Raw genomic sequence first — 15,671 nt, forward strand, 5'->3', positions numbered from 1 at the left:
CAGATGCACAAGGGGCGCACGCATCTGGAGTTCGTTTGCAGAGGCTGGATGCCCTGGCGCGCCCATTCTCTCTCTCTCCCTCTATCTGTCTTTCTCTCTGTGTGTCTGTCTCTCTCAAATAAATAAATTTAAAAAAAAAAACAAAAAACAAAGGAAGTGGTGCTTGGAAACAGGACAGTCCTCACTGGAGTGCAGTGCTTGAGGTGGGACAAAAGAGATAAATGGGATGGCAATATGGTCAAACTACAGTACGCTCATGTAGTAAAGTTAATAATATTAATAAGAATAACAAAAGAAACTTAGAGGTGTCATGCGACAGGGACATGCTCAGGAATCAGTTCCTGAATAGAAACTTGTTAGAGACGCTTCTGACTAGACTTTCCCTGAGTTGTAAGAATTTTTTCCTTGTTTTACTATTTTATATATATAAGGGGGGAGGGGGGGTTGGGAGGGAGAGATGGGGAGGGAGAGGGAAAGAATGAGCACGCCAAGGCCTCTAGACACTGCAAATGAACTGCAGTCACAGGTGTTACCTTGTGCATCTGGTTTTCCTGGGTTCTGAGGAGTCAAACCTGGGGCCTTTGAATTTGCAGGTAAGTGCCTTAACCACTAAGCCATCTCTCCAGCCCAGGTTGTAAGATTATTGATTCATTTTTGATGATAAAGGGGGGAAATTCAACACATTAATTGGCAGCCAGTTATCAAGAATAGGGGAATTCTGATCACCAAGAATAGATAGTTCTCCACCTCAAAAATGGGACATAATGGTGTGTCCTGAGAAGGTGCCTGGGGAGGAGCTCCCCGAGGCTTGGTGTCAGGAATATGCGCCCCTGACAGCGCAATGCACATGTACACCAACAGCGGTGACTCTCGCCGCCTCCTGTACTTCGGAGCTAATCAGCCATGTTACTAATGTTATAATCCGAAACGTACATGCAAATGGCATTGGGCAAAAGCGTGTAAAACTTGCAGACTCTGTGCTATATGTAAGGTGGTGTTTTATCTTGGTATTTGAAAGTAAAGCCACGTGCCCTGTCCGGGCGGGAGCCCCGTACCGCAGCATGCGCGCGCCCCTCCGGGAGGGGGCCCATCGGCCTCGGCGCCGGCCGGTTCCTCCACTCGCGGTCCTGCTCCTCCGGCGAAGGGTCGTGTTCCTCCTCCAGCCCTTCCGCCTGCCCGACTTGCTCCATCTCCTCCTCTTCCAAGGCCTTCCGATGCTCCTCCTCCACCCGGTGCTCCTCCTCCACCCGGTGCTCCTCCTCCACCTGGTGCTCCTCCTTCACCCGGTGCTCCTCCTCCACCGGGTGCTCCTCCGGCTCCCGGGGCTCCTCCGGCTCCCGGGGCTCTCCCCGGGCGTGAAGCCCGCCCTCCTTCTGGGTGAAAGGAAAAGGTTTCGCTTCTTCCGTCCTTCTAGGCATTGTTTCAGGTTTCTGCAACACTTCATTATTTCGAGACAACTAGGATAAGCAAGACACACCGATGAGAGAGTCTTCTATTTCAAAAGTAGCGATATTATCCTTTTATTACCATAACTAGAACATACGAAAAAAATCTCATTATATAATATATCCTGACTGGAAAAAAAAAGATAATGGAAAAATTTAATGCTTCTCGCTATATAACCTCATGTATAAGATAGAAACTAGGCAAAATTTTATCTCAAGTGACTAGTCAGTAATCAGGGAAATAAAACCCATTCATGACCACAACTCAGAAGAAAACATTTCCTACAACAGTGATCTAACTCCAGCTTTCCTTAGACTGCAAAGGGGGAAAAAGCAACAACAATAAAATATTCCCTTTAACTTCAAAATATGAAATATTTACATAACGTTCTTCAACGTAAAGTTTAATACGTTTTGAAAATAGAAGAATTAGGCTTACTAGAAGAGTTCATTTTTCATTAGCTTGATTTATTAATAATTTAAAAAGAAGGCCATTACTAATGGATCTCCGTGTCAATTTAAAACAGTGCCAGCCAAACAAGACACAGTGAATTATATAGTAGGACTCTCTGTATGCCAGAGATAGTCCTGTGTAGACATTTTAGATGGCCATTGTAGAAAATTGAACACATTAAATAAATCTCTTTTGCTGTGTGGGGGTGCATGTTCATATGTGGGTGCACATGTGTGAGTATGGAGGACAAAGCACAATCCCAGGTGTTATGAAGATAGCGTCTCTCACTGGTATGGAGATCAAGTAGGTTAGATTGACTGGCCAGTGAGCTACAGGGATCTGCCTGTCTCCACCTTCTGTTGCTGAGATTACAGGCATGCACCATGCCCAGCTTCTTTTACATGGGTTCTAGGGACTGAACTGGGCACTTCATACTCATAGGGCCAGTAGTTTACAGACTGAAATATCTCCTCCGTCCCAGACTTTTTTTTTTTTTTTTGAATATCCTTCTAGAATTGATTGATGTAAATTCATTTCCTGAAGTTTCAGAGATTACTCTTTGTTCTGCATTATTTATGAAGGAGGGATGGAGGGAAGGCTGGAGAGATGGCTTAGTGGTGAAGGCATTTGTCTGCAAAGCCAAAAGACCCAAGTTCAATTTCCCAGGACCCACATAAGCCAACTGCACAAGGTGGTGCATGTATATGGAGTTTGTTTGCAGTGGCTGGAGGCTATGGCATGCCCATTCTCCCCCCGCCCCCCACTTTCTCTCTCTCTCTCTCTCTCTCTCTCTCTCTCTCTCTCTCTCTCTCTCTCTCACACACACACACACACACAAATAAATAAATAAATAAATTTTTTTAAAAAAAATTTAAAGAAAAGAATGCAGGGAAATGATAATACTGATAGGAAAATCTGTCAAGCTTTCTCCTTCTTTACTCTTCTTCAGAAAAAAAGAAACCACTTCTTTAGCCATATAATTCTTCCATAATTGAAATGCCTCCAGAAGCACAACCAGCAAGATGAAATGTGAACCCCATTTCTGAAACTAGCACAGACATAGTGACCACGTTTGAAAACATGTAAATCATACATCAAGGACAAAAATGTTTCTTAGACAACTGAGGACAACTTTGGAGGTGTGTATTTTGCCAAAGTCCTCAACTATCTGACATGTTTCCTTCTTGATGCAATATATTTCCCTCAAGAGCTCTAAGTGCTTTCCTGCACCTGCCATTTATCTTCACATTACCCCTGTGAGGAAGGTTAGGCAGATAACTACTATCTCCAGCTCACAGGTGGAGAAAAAGAAGCTTGAATCATCAGACAAAGAGATCAATAAACTGGAAGTCAGACTAGGAGACAGAAGAATCTAATGCTAGACACACACTCCTGTCTTGCATTCCTACATCATTGGTTAATATAGGACTCCAAAACAGAACAGGCCTTCACAGGGAGCCTATCTGTGAACACATGCTCTGAACAGACCAAAGAAATTCACATGTGAAGTCCACTTCCATCAACTTAACTATCTCTGTAAGATGGCCACTTGGAGGCAAGACTCCTCAAACATCTACTGTTATAAATGACTGTTGGGGGAATGATAACCATGCTCCTCAATTTTTATTACATGTACGATCACAGAAACAGTTTTGGGAGAATTAAACTAAGAATAATGCATTTGATGTCCTGCTTTTGAGAAATACTTAAGTCTTGATTTTTCATGAACAGGAAAACTAGCTCTCCTACCCCATATTACACAGATATTTTTACATCAAAATTTACATGCAAATTTTTTGCTGTTGTTGTTTTTTTAAGGTAGGGTCTCATTCTAGCCCGGGCTGACCAGGAATTCATTATGGAGTCTCAGGGTGCCCTCAAACTCACGGCAATCCTCCTACCTCTGCCTCCCGAGTGCTGGGATTAAAGGCGTGTGCCACCATGCCCAGCTTAACATTAATATGTGAAAATTTTGAATTCTTTATTTACCTGAAAGAAACCTACAAATTCTGTTCTGAGTCAATAATTAAGGATTTCATGGCAATCATGTTGAGATACTGAATGAGAATAGAAGAGGTCTCAGTACGCTCTACTATTAATATTTGCTGTTTAGGCATGTGGTTATTTTCTAACGCCTGGTACTTAAAACCTAGTCAAAAGCCTGTGGCTGGCAAGGTAATATACCCTTATGGGTAAGCTGCTGTTATTGTTTGACTAAATGGATATTTGATGTCCATATATTTATGTTTATTTTCACCTCTGGACACAGAAGCTTTTTTTTTTTTTGCAGATGGCAATGACTACTGGGAAGACTAAACACTAATTGAAGTCCTGAGAATAAGTAGCTGTTGAGTTTCAGCACTAAATGAGACACCTCTAATATGCCCTCCAAGGCCAGAGAACATTTTGGAGGAGAGCAAGAAAAGAAAAATGAAAGAGGCAGAGGATGGGGAGGAGTGCTCTGGAACACTGTCACCTGTCACCTGCACACAGAGTGCCTGTTGCTTTCATGACTACATAGTGAAGACCTTACCTGCACAACAGGGCCCATCATCATTCCATCTTGGATGGTGAGGGGCAAACAAACAACGAAAAAAGGACAATAGAAGAGGGAACAGTTGGAACAGCGAAGGGAACAAGGAAGGGGTGAGAAAAGTCAACGAGAAGGGATTATGATCAAAACACATTCTGTACATGTTTGAAATTTACCCATAAGAACACAGGTATTTTAGTGTAAATTTGGCACGCTTTGTATGGGACCCAAGTGCAACAAGATCGAGTAGATTAATTTCAATACCTGAATGCACTGTCACATCATATCATCATGATAATACTCCTTCCCATCTACCCAAAGGGGGATCAAATTACCTTCAAATTCTCAAGACACTACAGCTCCTTTAAGGTGAACTCACTAGAACAAAGCCAGTCAATATAGCCTTTCCCAGTAAATACTATAACACCAATTCTCAGCATTCTCCCCAGACAAGCTGTTTCACTTAGAAATACAAACCGTGAGGCCACACTCCCAATCAAGCGAGAGGGGGAAGTGGAGGGTCGGCGCACAACAGTCTGCACTTTAGCCAGCTCAGCTGGGGGTTCTGAGGCCCAGTCACAGCTGAGGACTTTGCTCTGTAGGAGGAGTGGGCAACATGAAGGCGCAGTTCTCCCCTGGAGTGACCTCACAGGTCACCACCTTGTCTCACTTACCTCTCTGGTCTCTGCTTGCAGCCCTCCAGTTAGCGTCCCCTGTGCTTGTGGAGAACGTGCCCCCTGGGCGAAGGTGACATTCTCCAACTCTGCTGGCTCAGGTTTTCGAAAGCTTGGAATCCTATTCAGAGTATCTTTTAGTTGCTTATATTCTGCAACTTGAGTCTGCATATAAATTGTACAATTGGGAGCAAATTGTACAATTTGAGGAAGGAAAATAAAAGATAACATTCATGGATGGGCTTTTAAGTTCACTGGATGACTAGAAAAAAACCATACCTATGTATGATTTAGGAAAATTGTGGATAGTTTTCATGCATTAGCTATTCTTTCTTGGACATGCTTAACCATTTTTGAGCACATGCAAATTAGAATTAGAATTGAGGAAAACAGAAAAATCATGTTAGTTGTCCATGCTGCACATGAATCACAGTAAGAATTTTTACAAGTATCTTTCTAGTTTAAATATCTGTTTTTAAAAATATCTTTGAGATAAGAGTCTCACTCTAATTCAGGCTAACCTGGATTTCACTATGTAGTATCAGGGTGGCCTCAAACTCATGGCAATCCTCCTACCTCAGCCCCCCAAGTGCTGGGATTAAAGATGTGCACCAACATTATTAAAAAGCTATGCAACCGATATTTTACCAAATTAAAAATCCACTTAAAATTTACAGTTGTACAGTACAAATATAAATACAGATAGCCTTTACCAATATGTGTGTGTGTGTGTGTGTGTGTGTGTGTGTGTGTGTGTGCGTGTGTGTATACACACACACATATAGTACATGTATCACTCTATCCTCTTTTCTCCAGTCAACTTATCCTCAAATAGAGTTGCTTACATGCAAGAATATTTTCTATACTGTGTTCTGTGATGACTTCTGGAAACCATGAAGTAGGTATAAGAAGAAGCTGGATTTTTTTTAATCAGTCCTAATATTCCCTTTCTTTTAAAATTACAAAGTTAGTAATTCAGGGATAGGACTGGCATTCAAACATACAGACACATATGTGTATTTTTGATGTTGGGTCTGTAGTATTTTTAATACATAAAGCTAAAAAAGAAGTAAAAAAAAAAAAAGTTCCACCTTAACTAACAAGTTCCATGTACAAATGATTCGTATCCTATAATATAATTGGTACAAAGGTACACCATGTGGCCAGCAGTGGTGTTACCTCAGAGATCCATCCGAACCCTTGCAAGCCCACCCTGGAGGTCAAAGCAAACAACAAATGGCGGCACTTGAGAATGAATAAATAACGTGTGCTGTTATCTTGTATTTTTCCTTTCTCCCCAGAGACAATATTTGATAGTAGTCAGGTTGTCATGCTGACATGAAAGAACCTTAAGGATCATATTTTAAATTTAATGTCTTCAGTCTCCACTCAAAAATTATGATTGAAACTGTCTGGGGCTAGGCCCACATACTTCCCATGATGCCGTGGAAATCTTGCAAACACAATTAACAGTGTGACTTTGATAGCAGTAACCTGAGCTAAAAGCTAGGTATGGGACAACTACTCAATTGCCTTTTGGCTCCACTTGACTTAATTATAAAGGAATCCAGTGTTACATACCTCACCAGATTATAAAGATTAAACAAAATTCTTAACTATATTAAAAAATCAAGTTAACAAGACAATTTTCTAAAATGATTTTTTTTTAAAGAAATGCAGATGCCCAAAGCAACAATTTTGTTTTCCTGAATAGTTTTGGAAGGCAATGCTATTGTGTTGTTTGCTGAATGCTTATGTTCTCCAAAATTATTTTTTTGAAATGCTAATCTCCTGTGTGATGACATCAAGAGGGGCATTTGAAAGTATCAAAATCCAGCCTGTGTCACTCCTAGGCATACACCCAAAGGACTCTACATGCAAACACGGAGATATTTGCATGCCCATGTTTATTGTTGCACTGTTTATAAAAGCTAAGTTAGAGTTCCACAGTCTAGCTGACCAGTAATAGATGAATGGAAATTGATTCAGCCACATATACAAATAAAGTTACAGAAATTTCCAGAAAATAGATGTAAGTGGAAATATATTAAATGAGATAACTCAGATTGAGAAAAACAACTGTATGTTCCCTCTCACATGTGGATCTAAGTTTTGCTTATATATATATGTATTTATGTAGGAGTGTGTGTGAGTAGAGACCATGAAACTACAAAGGTGTCCATGATGGGGGGGGGGAAGCTTTAAGTCATTTTTTTGAATGTGTATGATGTAAGTATATGTGTGCCATGTGTTTATGTGTGTTGGGAGAGTGTACATGCATGTATGTGTGCAACTGCATGTGGAGTCCAGGGGTCTATGTCCAAATGTCCACATTTTCCCCTCACTGCCTTACTTTTTGAGACAGAATCTCCCATTAAACCTACAAATCACGAAGGTCTTTCCATTTTCTCAAGTCCTCCTCAATTTCTTTTTTGAGTGTTTTTTATGTTTTTGTTGTATAGATCTTTCACTTCCTTGGTTAACGTTATTCCAAGATATTTTATTTTATTTTTTGTTGCTATTGAAAATGGGACCATGTCCCTTATTTCTTTCTCTGTATCTCTTCCATTTGCCTATAGAAAGGCTATTGATTTTTGTGCACTGATTTTGTATCCTGCTACTTTGCAATATACAGATTTATTGCAATTCCAATTAAAATCCCACAGTGTTCTTCACAGAGATAGAACAAATGATCTCCAATTTCATATGGAAAGGAAGAAGGCCTTGCACATCCAAACATATCCTCAGCAAAAGAAATACCTCTGGAGGCATCACCATATCTGATCTAAAGCTATATTATAAAGCCATAGTCATAAAAACAGCATGGTACTGCCATAAAAACAGGAGTATAGACCAATGGAATAGACTTGAGGACCCAGACTTTGGGTCAATCAACTATAGCTACTTGATATTTGACAAAGGCCCAAACAATACAGGCTGGAAAAAAGACAGCATCTTCAACAACTGGTGCTGGACAAACTGAATAACCATATGCAGGAAATTGAAACTTGATCCACACATTTTGCCATGCACTACACTCAAGTCCAAATGGATCAAAGAATTCAATACAAGACCAGAAACTCGACTACTACTGGAAGAAAATATAGGAAGAACTTTCCATGATATAGGAATGGAAAAAGACTTCCTGAACAAAATCCCAGTAGCTCATGATCTTAAACAGTTACTCAACCAATGGGATCATATGAAGCTGAAGAGTTTCTTTACAGACAAGCTCACAATAAGCAAAGCCAAGAGAATACCCATAGAATGGGGGAAAATATTTGCTGGTTATCCAACTGACAGAGGCCTAATCTGTAGAATCTACAAAGAACTCAAAATTCTAAACAGTAAAAAGTCAAACACCCCACTCACAAAATGGGGCAAAGAGCTCCACAGGCAGTTCACAGAGGAAGAAATACAAATGGCAAACGCACACTTAAGAAAATGTTCATCATCCCTAATCATCAGGGAAATGCAAATTAAAACAACTATGAGATTCCACCTTACCCCAGGAAGGATAACAAACATCAAAAAATCAAATGAAAATAAATGCTGGCAAGGATGTGGAGAAGCAGGAACACTCATCCACTGTTGGTGGGAATGTAAGATGGTATAACCACTTTGGAAAGCAATGTGGAGACTACTGAAAAAACTGACTATAGATATAACAACAGACCCAGTTATTCCCTTACTGGGCAACTACCCTAAAACCTTCAACCCACAGGCCGGAGAGATTTGCTCAACCACGTTTGTAACGGCTCAATTCATAATAGCTAAGAGCTAGAATCAACCCAGATGTTCATCACTAGAAGAATGGCTAACTAAGATGTGGTATATCTACACAATAGAATTCTATACAGCAGTAAGAAAAAAAAAAATGACACAATGAAATTTTAGGAAAAATGGTTGAGCCTGGAACAGATAATTCTCAGTGAACTTACCCAATCAAAGAAAAAAAAAATCACCACATAGTCTCACTCATCTACAGCACCTAACCTGAATCTACCCAAGATGCCTTACATACCCAGCAAGCATCTCATGGACTAGACAATAGGATAGGTGGGGAGGGAGGAGAGGTAATGGGGGGGGGGGCACAAATCTAGACCCAAATGGCAATGGTACCATAAAATTCTACATCCTAAAAGGCAGACCAAATGACTGAACCTTCACCAGGCCTTAGAGGGAACACCTGAGCCACAAGACACTGAAGAGTGTATGATGAAGACTGACCTTAATCTTCTACAGCTTCTCTCTCTCTCTTTTCTCTCTAACTCTTTTATATTAATTATCCTTTTCTTCCTTTTCTTAGTGGGCACTGACCTGTAACTCCCAGTACCAGCATGTGGCTATCATCCACAATGAGCTTTTGATCAGAGAGACCTACAAGGTTTCCTAAAAGAAAGATTTCTGTCAGAGTACTTGATGACCTACCAAAGTTTAGTGGTAAGACCCTACTTCTGAAGACACCTTATATGGTTGACACATAAAATAGAATGGCATGGCTGGAAGCTGGAAGAGAGTCAGTCCCTAGGCAGTCAGCGCATCTAGTGCCAGAAGGTGCTACATGGGTGACTGAGGAAAAATGACCAATATCTGTTCAAACAACTCATAGTCTAACCTACTTAGCAGCAAATAACCTGTTGTGATGCCCATACAAGCACAATAGTGGCGCACAGCCATGGTGGGAAACCAACTGCTCTTGATTTGGCTAACTGATCCCCTCAGTGGTACAGGACCCATAGCTGGAGCTGGGAAACAAGTCAGAACCATATCCAAACAAAAGCCTGCTCTCCATTAACAAGCTAGCACCAACCGTGAGCTGCATGAGGGCCTACACGTATTAAATTCTCTATAAAAAAGTAAGGGTTATGTCATTTGCCTGGTGCTAACTTACTCTCCATTGGAGAAGCTGCTTCCCTTTTTCAGATAGATGTAGATCCTAAGGAGACAGCCGTCATACTTCAAAAGGGCCCCGGCTGAAACTAAGATCAATTGGCAAAACAAGCAAGGGTGCTGTTTTCTTGGTGAACCAGGTACCAGCACAAGGGTGAAGGAGACTGACACAGAGAAAATTCAACTCCTACCAAATCAAGAGATCCAGAGACCCAGAGACCCCCAACACTTCATCACTGAAGCAGACCAAAAATGAACCCAACATGGCTCTGGGAAATTTTGCAGAAAAGGGGGTGGAAAGAATGTCAGAGCCATATGTTGGGTCAAGATATGCAGAGACATTTATACCACCTGTAACTGTGGACTAACTCAGAGAATGCACGACCCATATACCTCAACATGGAGGGGCCAGGGGGAAGGGTAGGACATGGATGAGCCTAACAATGGTACTAAATTGACTGTATTCACTGAGTACAAAATTAATTAATAAATAAAATAAAATAGCATAAACCTGCAGATCACTGATGTGGCTGGCTAGCCAGCAAGCCCTAGGGGAGCCCCCTCTGTTACTGCAGCACACACTGCCATGCCTAGCAGGTCAGGCGGGTGCAGCCGATGTGAAACAGGCCCTCATGCTCACAGGGAACACGCTTTATTAACTAAGCCATCTCTCCAACCAAGGCAGAAGGAAGTATTAAGGAAGCAGATGGGGAGGGTAATAGAGCACGTGTGATGTGGAAGTGGAGGAGAATGCTGGGGTTGAAAAGGTAACTGCAGGAAAGAGCAGGGAGAGGGGAGAGAAGGGCAGGGGGTGGGAACCAACCAAGACTCAGTATTATATGAAAATACCACAAAGAAACCTGTTACTTTATAGGCTAGTGGGAAAATAAATAATTTTTTAAATGATAACAGAAAATAATCAGGTTCTGATTGTGGAGCCCCAGTGGCTGTGTTTCGTGCCCCTATGAAAAGGACCACCACAGAGTTCTCAGCATCCTTCTACTGCAAGAGATAAGGAAGAGCCACGGGTGAACAACCTGGAGGAGAGCCCACACAAGAATCTGGCTGTGGCACACCCCAATTGAGGACTTCCAACTTCCTGAATTTTAACAAATTCCTGTTTGTAAGACACCCAGTCTAAGTATTTGGATAACAAACCAAACTAACCAAGACACCCTGTTACTCAAAATAATTAAAAGTTATCAAAACAGGTAAACATACTAAGCACTTAAACATAGTCAAGAAGGGTTGGAGAGAGAGAGCTTAGCTGTTAAAGGCACTTGCTTGCAAAGGCTGACATCCCAGATTTGATTCCCCAGGACGACATACAACATAAACCAAATGTACAAAGTGATGCATGCATCTGGAGTTTATTTACAGTGACAAGAGACCCTGGTGTGCCCAACCCCCTCATCTCTCTCTTTCTCTCTCTCTCTCTCTGCTTGCAAATAAATAAAAGAGAAAACTATCCATAGATTATATAAAACCAGTGTTTTTCCCTAATACAAAACTCTAGTTAGCAATACAATACCTCTAGTGTGCCAAGTACAGAATAGGTTTTGATTATTAAACCAACTATTTTATTCTCATGCCTATGCACAGATCATTGCTTAGTCTAATATTTATAGCCATTATAGCAGTGTTCACATTTTGTATTATGAACCATCTCACATAAATCAACACTCGACAAATTGTATAAGGACATGGAATGAAGTAATCTCCTCTAAAGTCAATATAGTTTATAAACATGGGACCAGTCACACTAGTGCAATGGTTTAGTAGAAAAATATCTGCTATAAAAGGGTTCTCATCGCACAGAAGCTATAGTCTCTGAGACAGATCAGGGTCCACCCAGTATATTGCACCTTTTAATAATTATCTGGAGACAAAAACTAACCTGTGGTCTTCTGAAGGACACAGATAGCGCCTAGGCCATACATACTCCCTCAGCAGGAGAGCCACAGCAACTGAGCCAGCCCCTCCCCCTTCTTTGCTTTCTCTAGAAAGCTGCTGTCATTCTAATAAGCTGTCCAACACTGGTGTCTGTGTGTTCTTCCTGTCAACATATCCTGAGGGCCTGCCTTGTGCAGAGTACTGCCTAGGCTCTGAACAAATGAAGATTAATACTCTTGTTTTGCTCCTTTTTCATTGCCTTCTACTTTTCTGTAAATTGACCAACCCTAGTCGGAAGGATTAGGTTGGGCATTGGAAATGAGGGAAGGAGAGAAGAAGGGGCCTGGTAATAATCCGTTTATGTAGAAAGATCACAAAACCCTTCTTCTTCCAAGTGTTGTCACCGATCAGACAGCTAAGTGCATAAAATAATCTCTGTAATTTCAGTAGTTACCACATCACTGAATGTAGAGCCCAGTAGAAGCAGAAACAGCCAGTGCAAACAGTAATGGAATTTTTATTTAATGTTCTCTTGGGTGACTTGTAAAAGCATGCATTGTGCTCAAGATTAGGATATCTGTCCTATATAATTCTTGAAGACTGGGTTGTGAGAAACTACATGCAAGAGGAATTCAGAAATATTAAGCAGACTTTTAAAAGACCCTATAGAGGCTGCTACCCGCCTAACCTGTGCAGCAGCCAGTGCCCTCTTGTGGTCTTCCAAAGTCACTACAAGTTGCTCATGCTCGGAGAGTAAATTCTTATGCAGTTGCTATATAAGAAAGAATTTTACAGATTGATCTTTACATGACAAAACAAATCCTTCTCTGGTATGCTCACCCAAATAGTCCTTGCATATTTGTTTTCTGTTGTAGCAGATTTGTTAGCTTTAAGGTTTGTTTTCCATTGTTATCACTAATGCATTATATTGATGTATTCCAAAATCAAAAAATTACTACCCAAATATAACCTTATCATGACATCAAAACCAGTATGAGTGAGCCTCTGGAAAAGAATCTTCTTAAGGTTCTACCATCCCTCAAGAAAATCGTTTTAGCATTAATGCGAATGTTCCAGAACACACTCCAGAGACCCACAGCCTACGGCAGTCATCTGGGTTGATAAAGTGGTTGGCTTTTTAAACCATTAGGAGGAGTCAAGCAACAAACAGCAAAGAGCCAAAGGCCTGTTCACACCTCACCTTGACGTCCTGAAGCTGTGTGTGAATGTCTTGATGTGCTTTCCTCAGTTGTCTGTTCTCTTCCCTCAAATTATATACAGTTTCTGTTTGAGAAAAAAGAAAAGTCATACATCAGTCCCGGAAATTCTCACAGGCTTTTGACACCATTACTTGCATATCTGAAGTCTCAGATAACTTATGTTTAGGTTTATGTTGAAGTCTGACAGCATAATATTTCAAACCAACAAAAGCACCACCATATTGAGACAGGCCATGGGTTCCACTGGCCATCACAACTAGCGGCCCCCTTTACACAGCTGTTGGCTGTAAATGAAGTCTATGAAAATTTACGTTAAGAGACAAACCATTAGGAATAAAAACTAGTGGGCAGGACAGCCCCAGCTTTAAGTTGCTTCCCAATTAAAAAGTGTAAAGGTAATTAATAATAGCCAGTATTATTTCTTATAGCATGAGTAAATTCCATAGCTTTCAAAGAGTGCTTTAGATAAAAGAGCAACTCACAAAATAAGACACAGAGAGAAACCCTACTCATTTACTGACAATGTCTATTTTTTCTTTCTTCCACCATTGTGATCTTGATTGATTCTAAGTTTTCCACCAGTAACTATGGGGACAGTTCTTAGATGGGCTAGGGTGTGAGACCGTGACTATCAGACAAAGTGAAGCCCTGCAACTTCTCCCACTCACACCTCTACATATTAAGTGCTCTTGGGCCAAAATCAAGCTTACATGTATTTTGTTTTTGCTCTATGCAGTGTGGACCTCTATATTTTTTCTTTTTCATTTTCATACTTTTTTGTATGTGTCCAAGTGTGTAGTGTGTGTGTGTGTGTGTGTGTGTGTGGGTGTGTAGGCAAGATGTTGACATCAAATGTCTTCTTCAATCTCTCTTTATCCTGTCTTTTTGTTGTTGTTGTCATTTGTTTATTTGCAAGGAGAGAGGGAGAGAATGGAAACAACAGGGCCTTTGCCATTATAAGTAAACTCCAGACTCATGCACCACTTTGTACATCTGGCTTTACACGAGTCCTGAGGTATTGAACCTGGGCCATCAGGGTTGCAAGCAAGCATCTTTAAGTGCTGAGCCACCTTACCAGGCACTTTTTTTCAGAAATACTTAAGAATTAAAATGTTGCTTAAAAAAATAGTATAGCCAGGTACCCATTCTCCAGCTTCCCCCATGAAGACATCTTAGTAAATGATTATACAGCCCCAGCTAGAATCTTAGCAGAGTACACTAACTAGACCTTACTTGAATCTGGAAGTTACTCCAATTCAGTTGTTTGTCACATTTCATGGGCCTTTTAAAACCAATCTCCATAATTTTAGTATTCAATTTATACATTTGATTGTGGAATATGCCAGTTATTTTTTTCTAGAACTCATGTACTTAAAAGAAGTGATGGGTTTCTTTGCACATTACTAAAAGAATGTGTGATGTGAATATTAATAATGTTAATGTTCCTTGTACCAGTAACTACTGTAGAACTAGACGTAAGTGGTTCAATTCTCAGATTAACCCTTTGAGCTTGGTATTTCTTATGAGGGTTCTGATTTTAAAGTCAAGGACAATGAAATCTGTGGTGAACACACACTTGCCTGTTGTTCTGCAACTGAAGAGTGGAAAAGGCCAAGATTGCCAGCAGCCTGACCCTGGAGCTCAACTACGATCAACAACAGGAAGTTTCTCTGCCCCCTTGGGGATTTTTGGAAATTTGCAGAGCAAGTTCTGAGCACAGCAAGGACTGAGAACACTGAATACATTTAGCAGGTTGTATATTAGAGATGCTACAAGCTTTGCAACCTACCTCATGGGAACCACCCTGCCCCTCTGAGATAGAACAGGAAACAAACACAAAGAGATTGAGCTAAAAAGAAATGCTACTAGGAAGCAACTGGCTGTCAAAGAGCCACAGTATAAATGTAAAACCATCACTAGGCAAAAGCAAAGTCTATTTTCCTGGTGAAACATGAACAGGATTTCTTATTTACATATAAACTGGGTAATTTGGCTCTCAAATACCTTTTAGCTTCGACAACTCTTGCTCCTTTTCTTGCTGCAGCTGCAAGTATTTCTGCTTGTGGTCATTGAACGTTCTACTGAAGTCTTCTCCTTGCTTGCGATGCTCCTCTTCCAAGTCTGTGTGCTGTTTCTTCAGCTCCTCGTGTTGACTCTGCAAGATGAAAACTTGAGCGAAGATACAGATTCTCTACACTACCTAGCAGCGGGTTTCTTGGCAGCATGGCTTTTATCTTGCATGATCAAATGAAAGTGCGAGCTTGGTTCCTAAGCTGCTTTCCACTTGTGTACCCACCTCCATTTCCTCTACAGTTCAACTGAATATTTTGGGAACAATGCCAAACATAACTTCTTTAAAAAAAAAAAAATCAATGGAAACAAGAAGTTAGCATGAGAGATGGAAAAACTGATGTGGAAGTTCCCAGGGAGTCAGGTTACTATGGAAACAAGATAAAGTTAATAGTAAATTTGCTGTCAACAGATTAATATTATAGATTGTCTGTTTCACTCTGACACCTTCAGCAACATTCAGGGGTAGCACACTATTTATGGATGATT

General features: G+C 40.8%; 1 protein-coding gene across 2 annotated transcripts in view; it reads right to left on the reverse strand.

The window, feature by feature from the left end:
- Golim4 (golgi integral membrane protein 4) overlaps positions 1 to 15,671 on the reverse strand; it is a 101,876-nt gene that overhangs the window by 16,530 nt on the left and 69,675 nt on the right. The window contains exons 5-9 of one of the 2 annotated variants that reach the window (XM_045130040.1): positions 15,117 to 15,267; positions 13,094 to 13,176; positions 12,581 to 12,664; positions 5,107 to 5,271; positions 1,056 to 1,457 (exon numbers count right to left, since the gene is read on the reverse strand). In XM_045130040.1, coding sequence (XP_044985975.1) covers positions 1,056 to 1,457; positions 5,107 to 5,271; positions 12,581 to 12,664; positions 13,094 to 13,176; positions 15,117 to 15,267 — 885 coding nt within the window. The remainder of the gene's footprint in view (positions 1 to 1,055; positions 1,458 to 5,106; positions 5,272 to 12,580; positions 12,665 to 13,093; positions 13,177 to 15,116; positions 15,268 to 15,671) is intronic. The other variant, XM_045130041.1, reaches the window with a different exon arrangement.

Source organism: Jaculus jaculus, chromosome 11 (assembly GCF_020740685.1).
Source record: "Jaculus jaculus isolate mJacJac1 chromosome 11, mJacJac1.mat.Y.cur, whole genome shotgun sequence".
NCBI lineage: Eukaryota > Metazoa > Chordata > Mammalia > Rodentia > Dipodidae > Jaculus > Jaculus jaculus.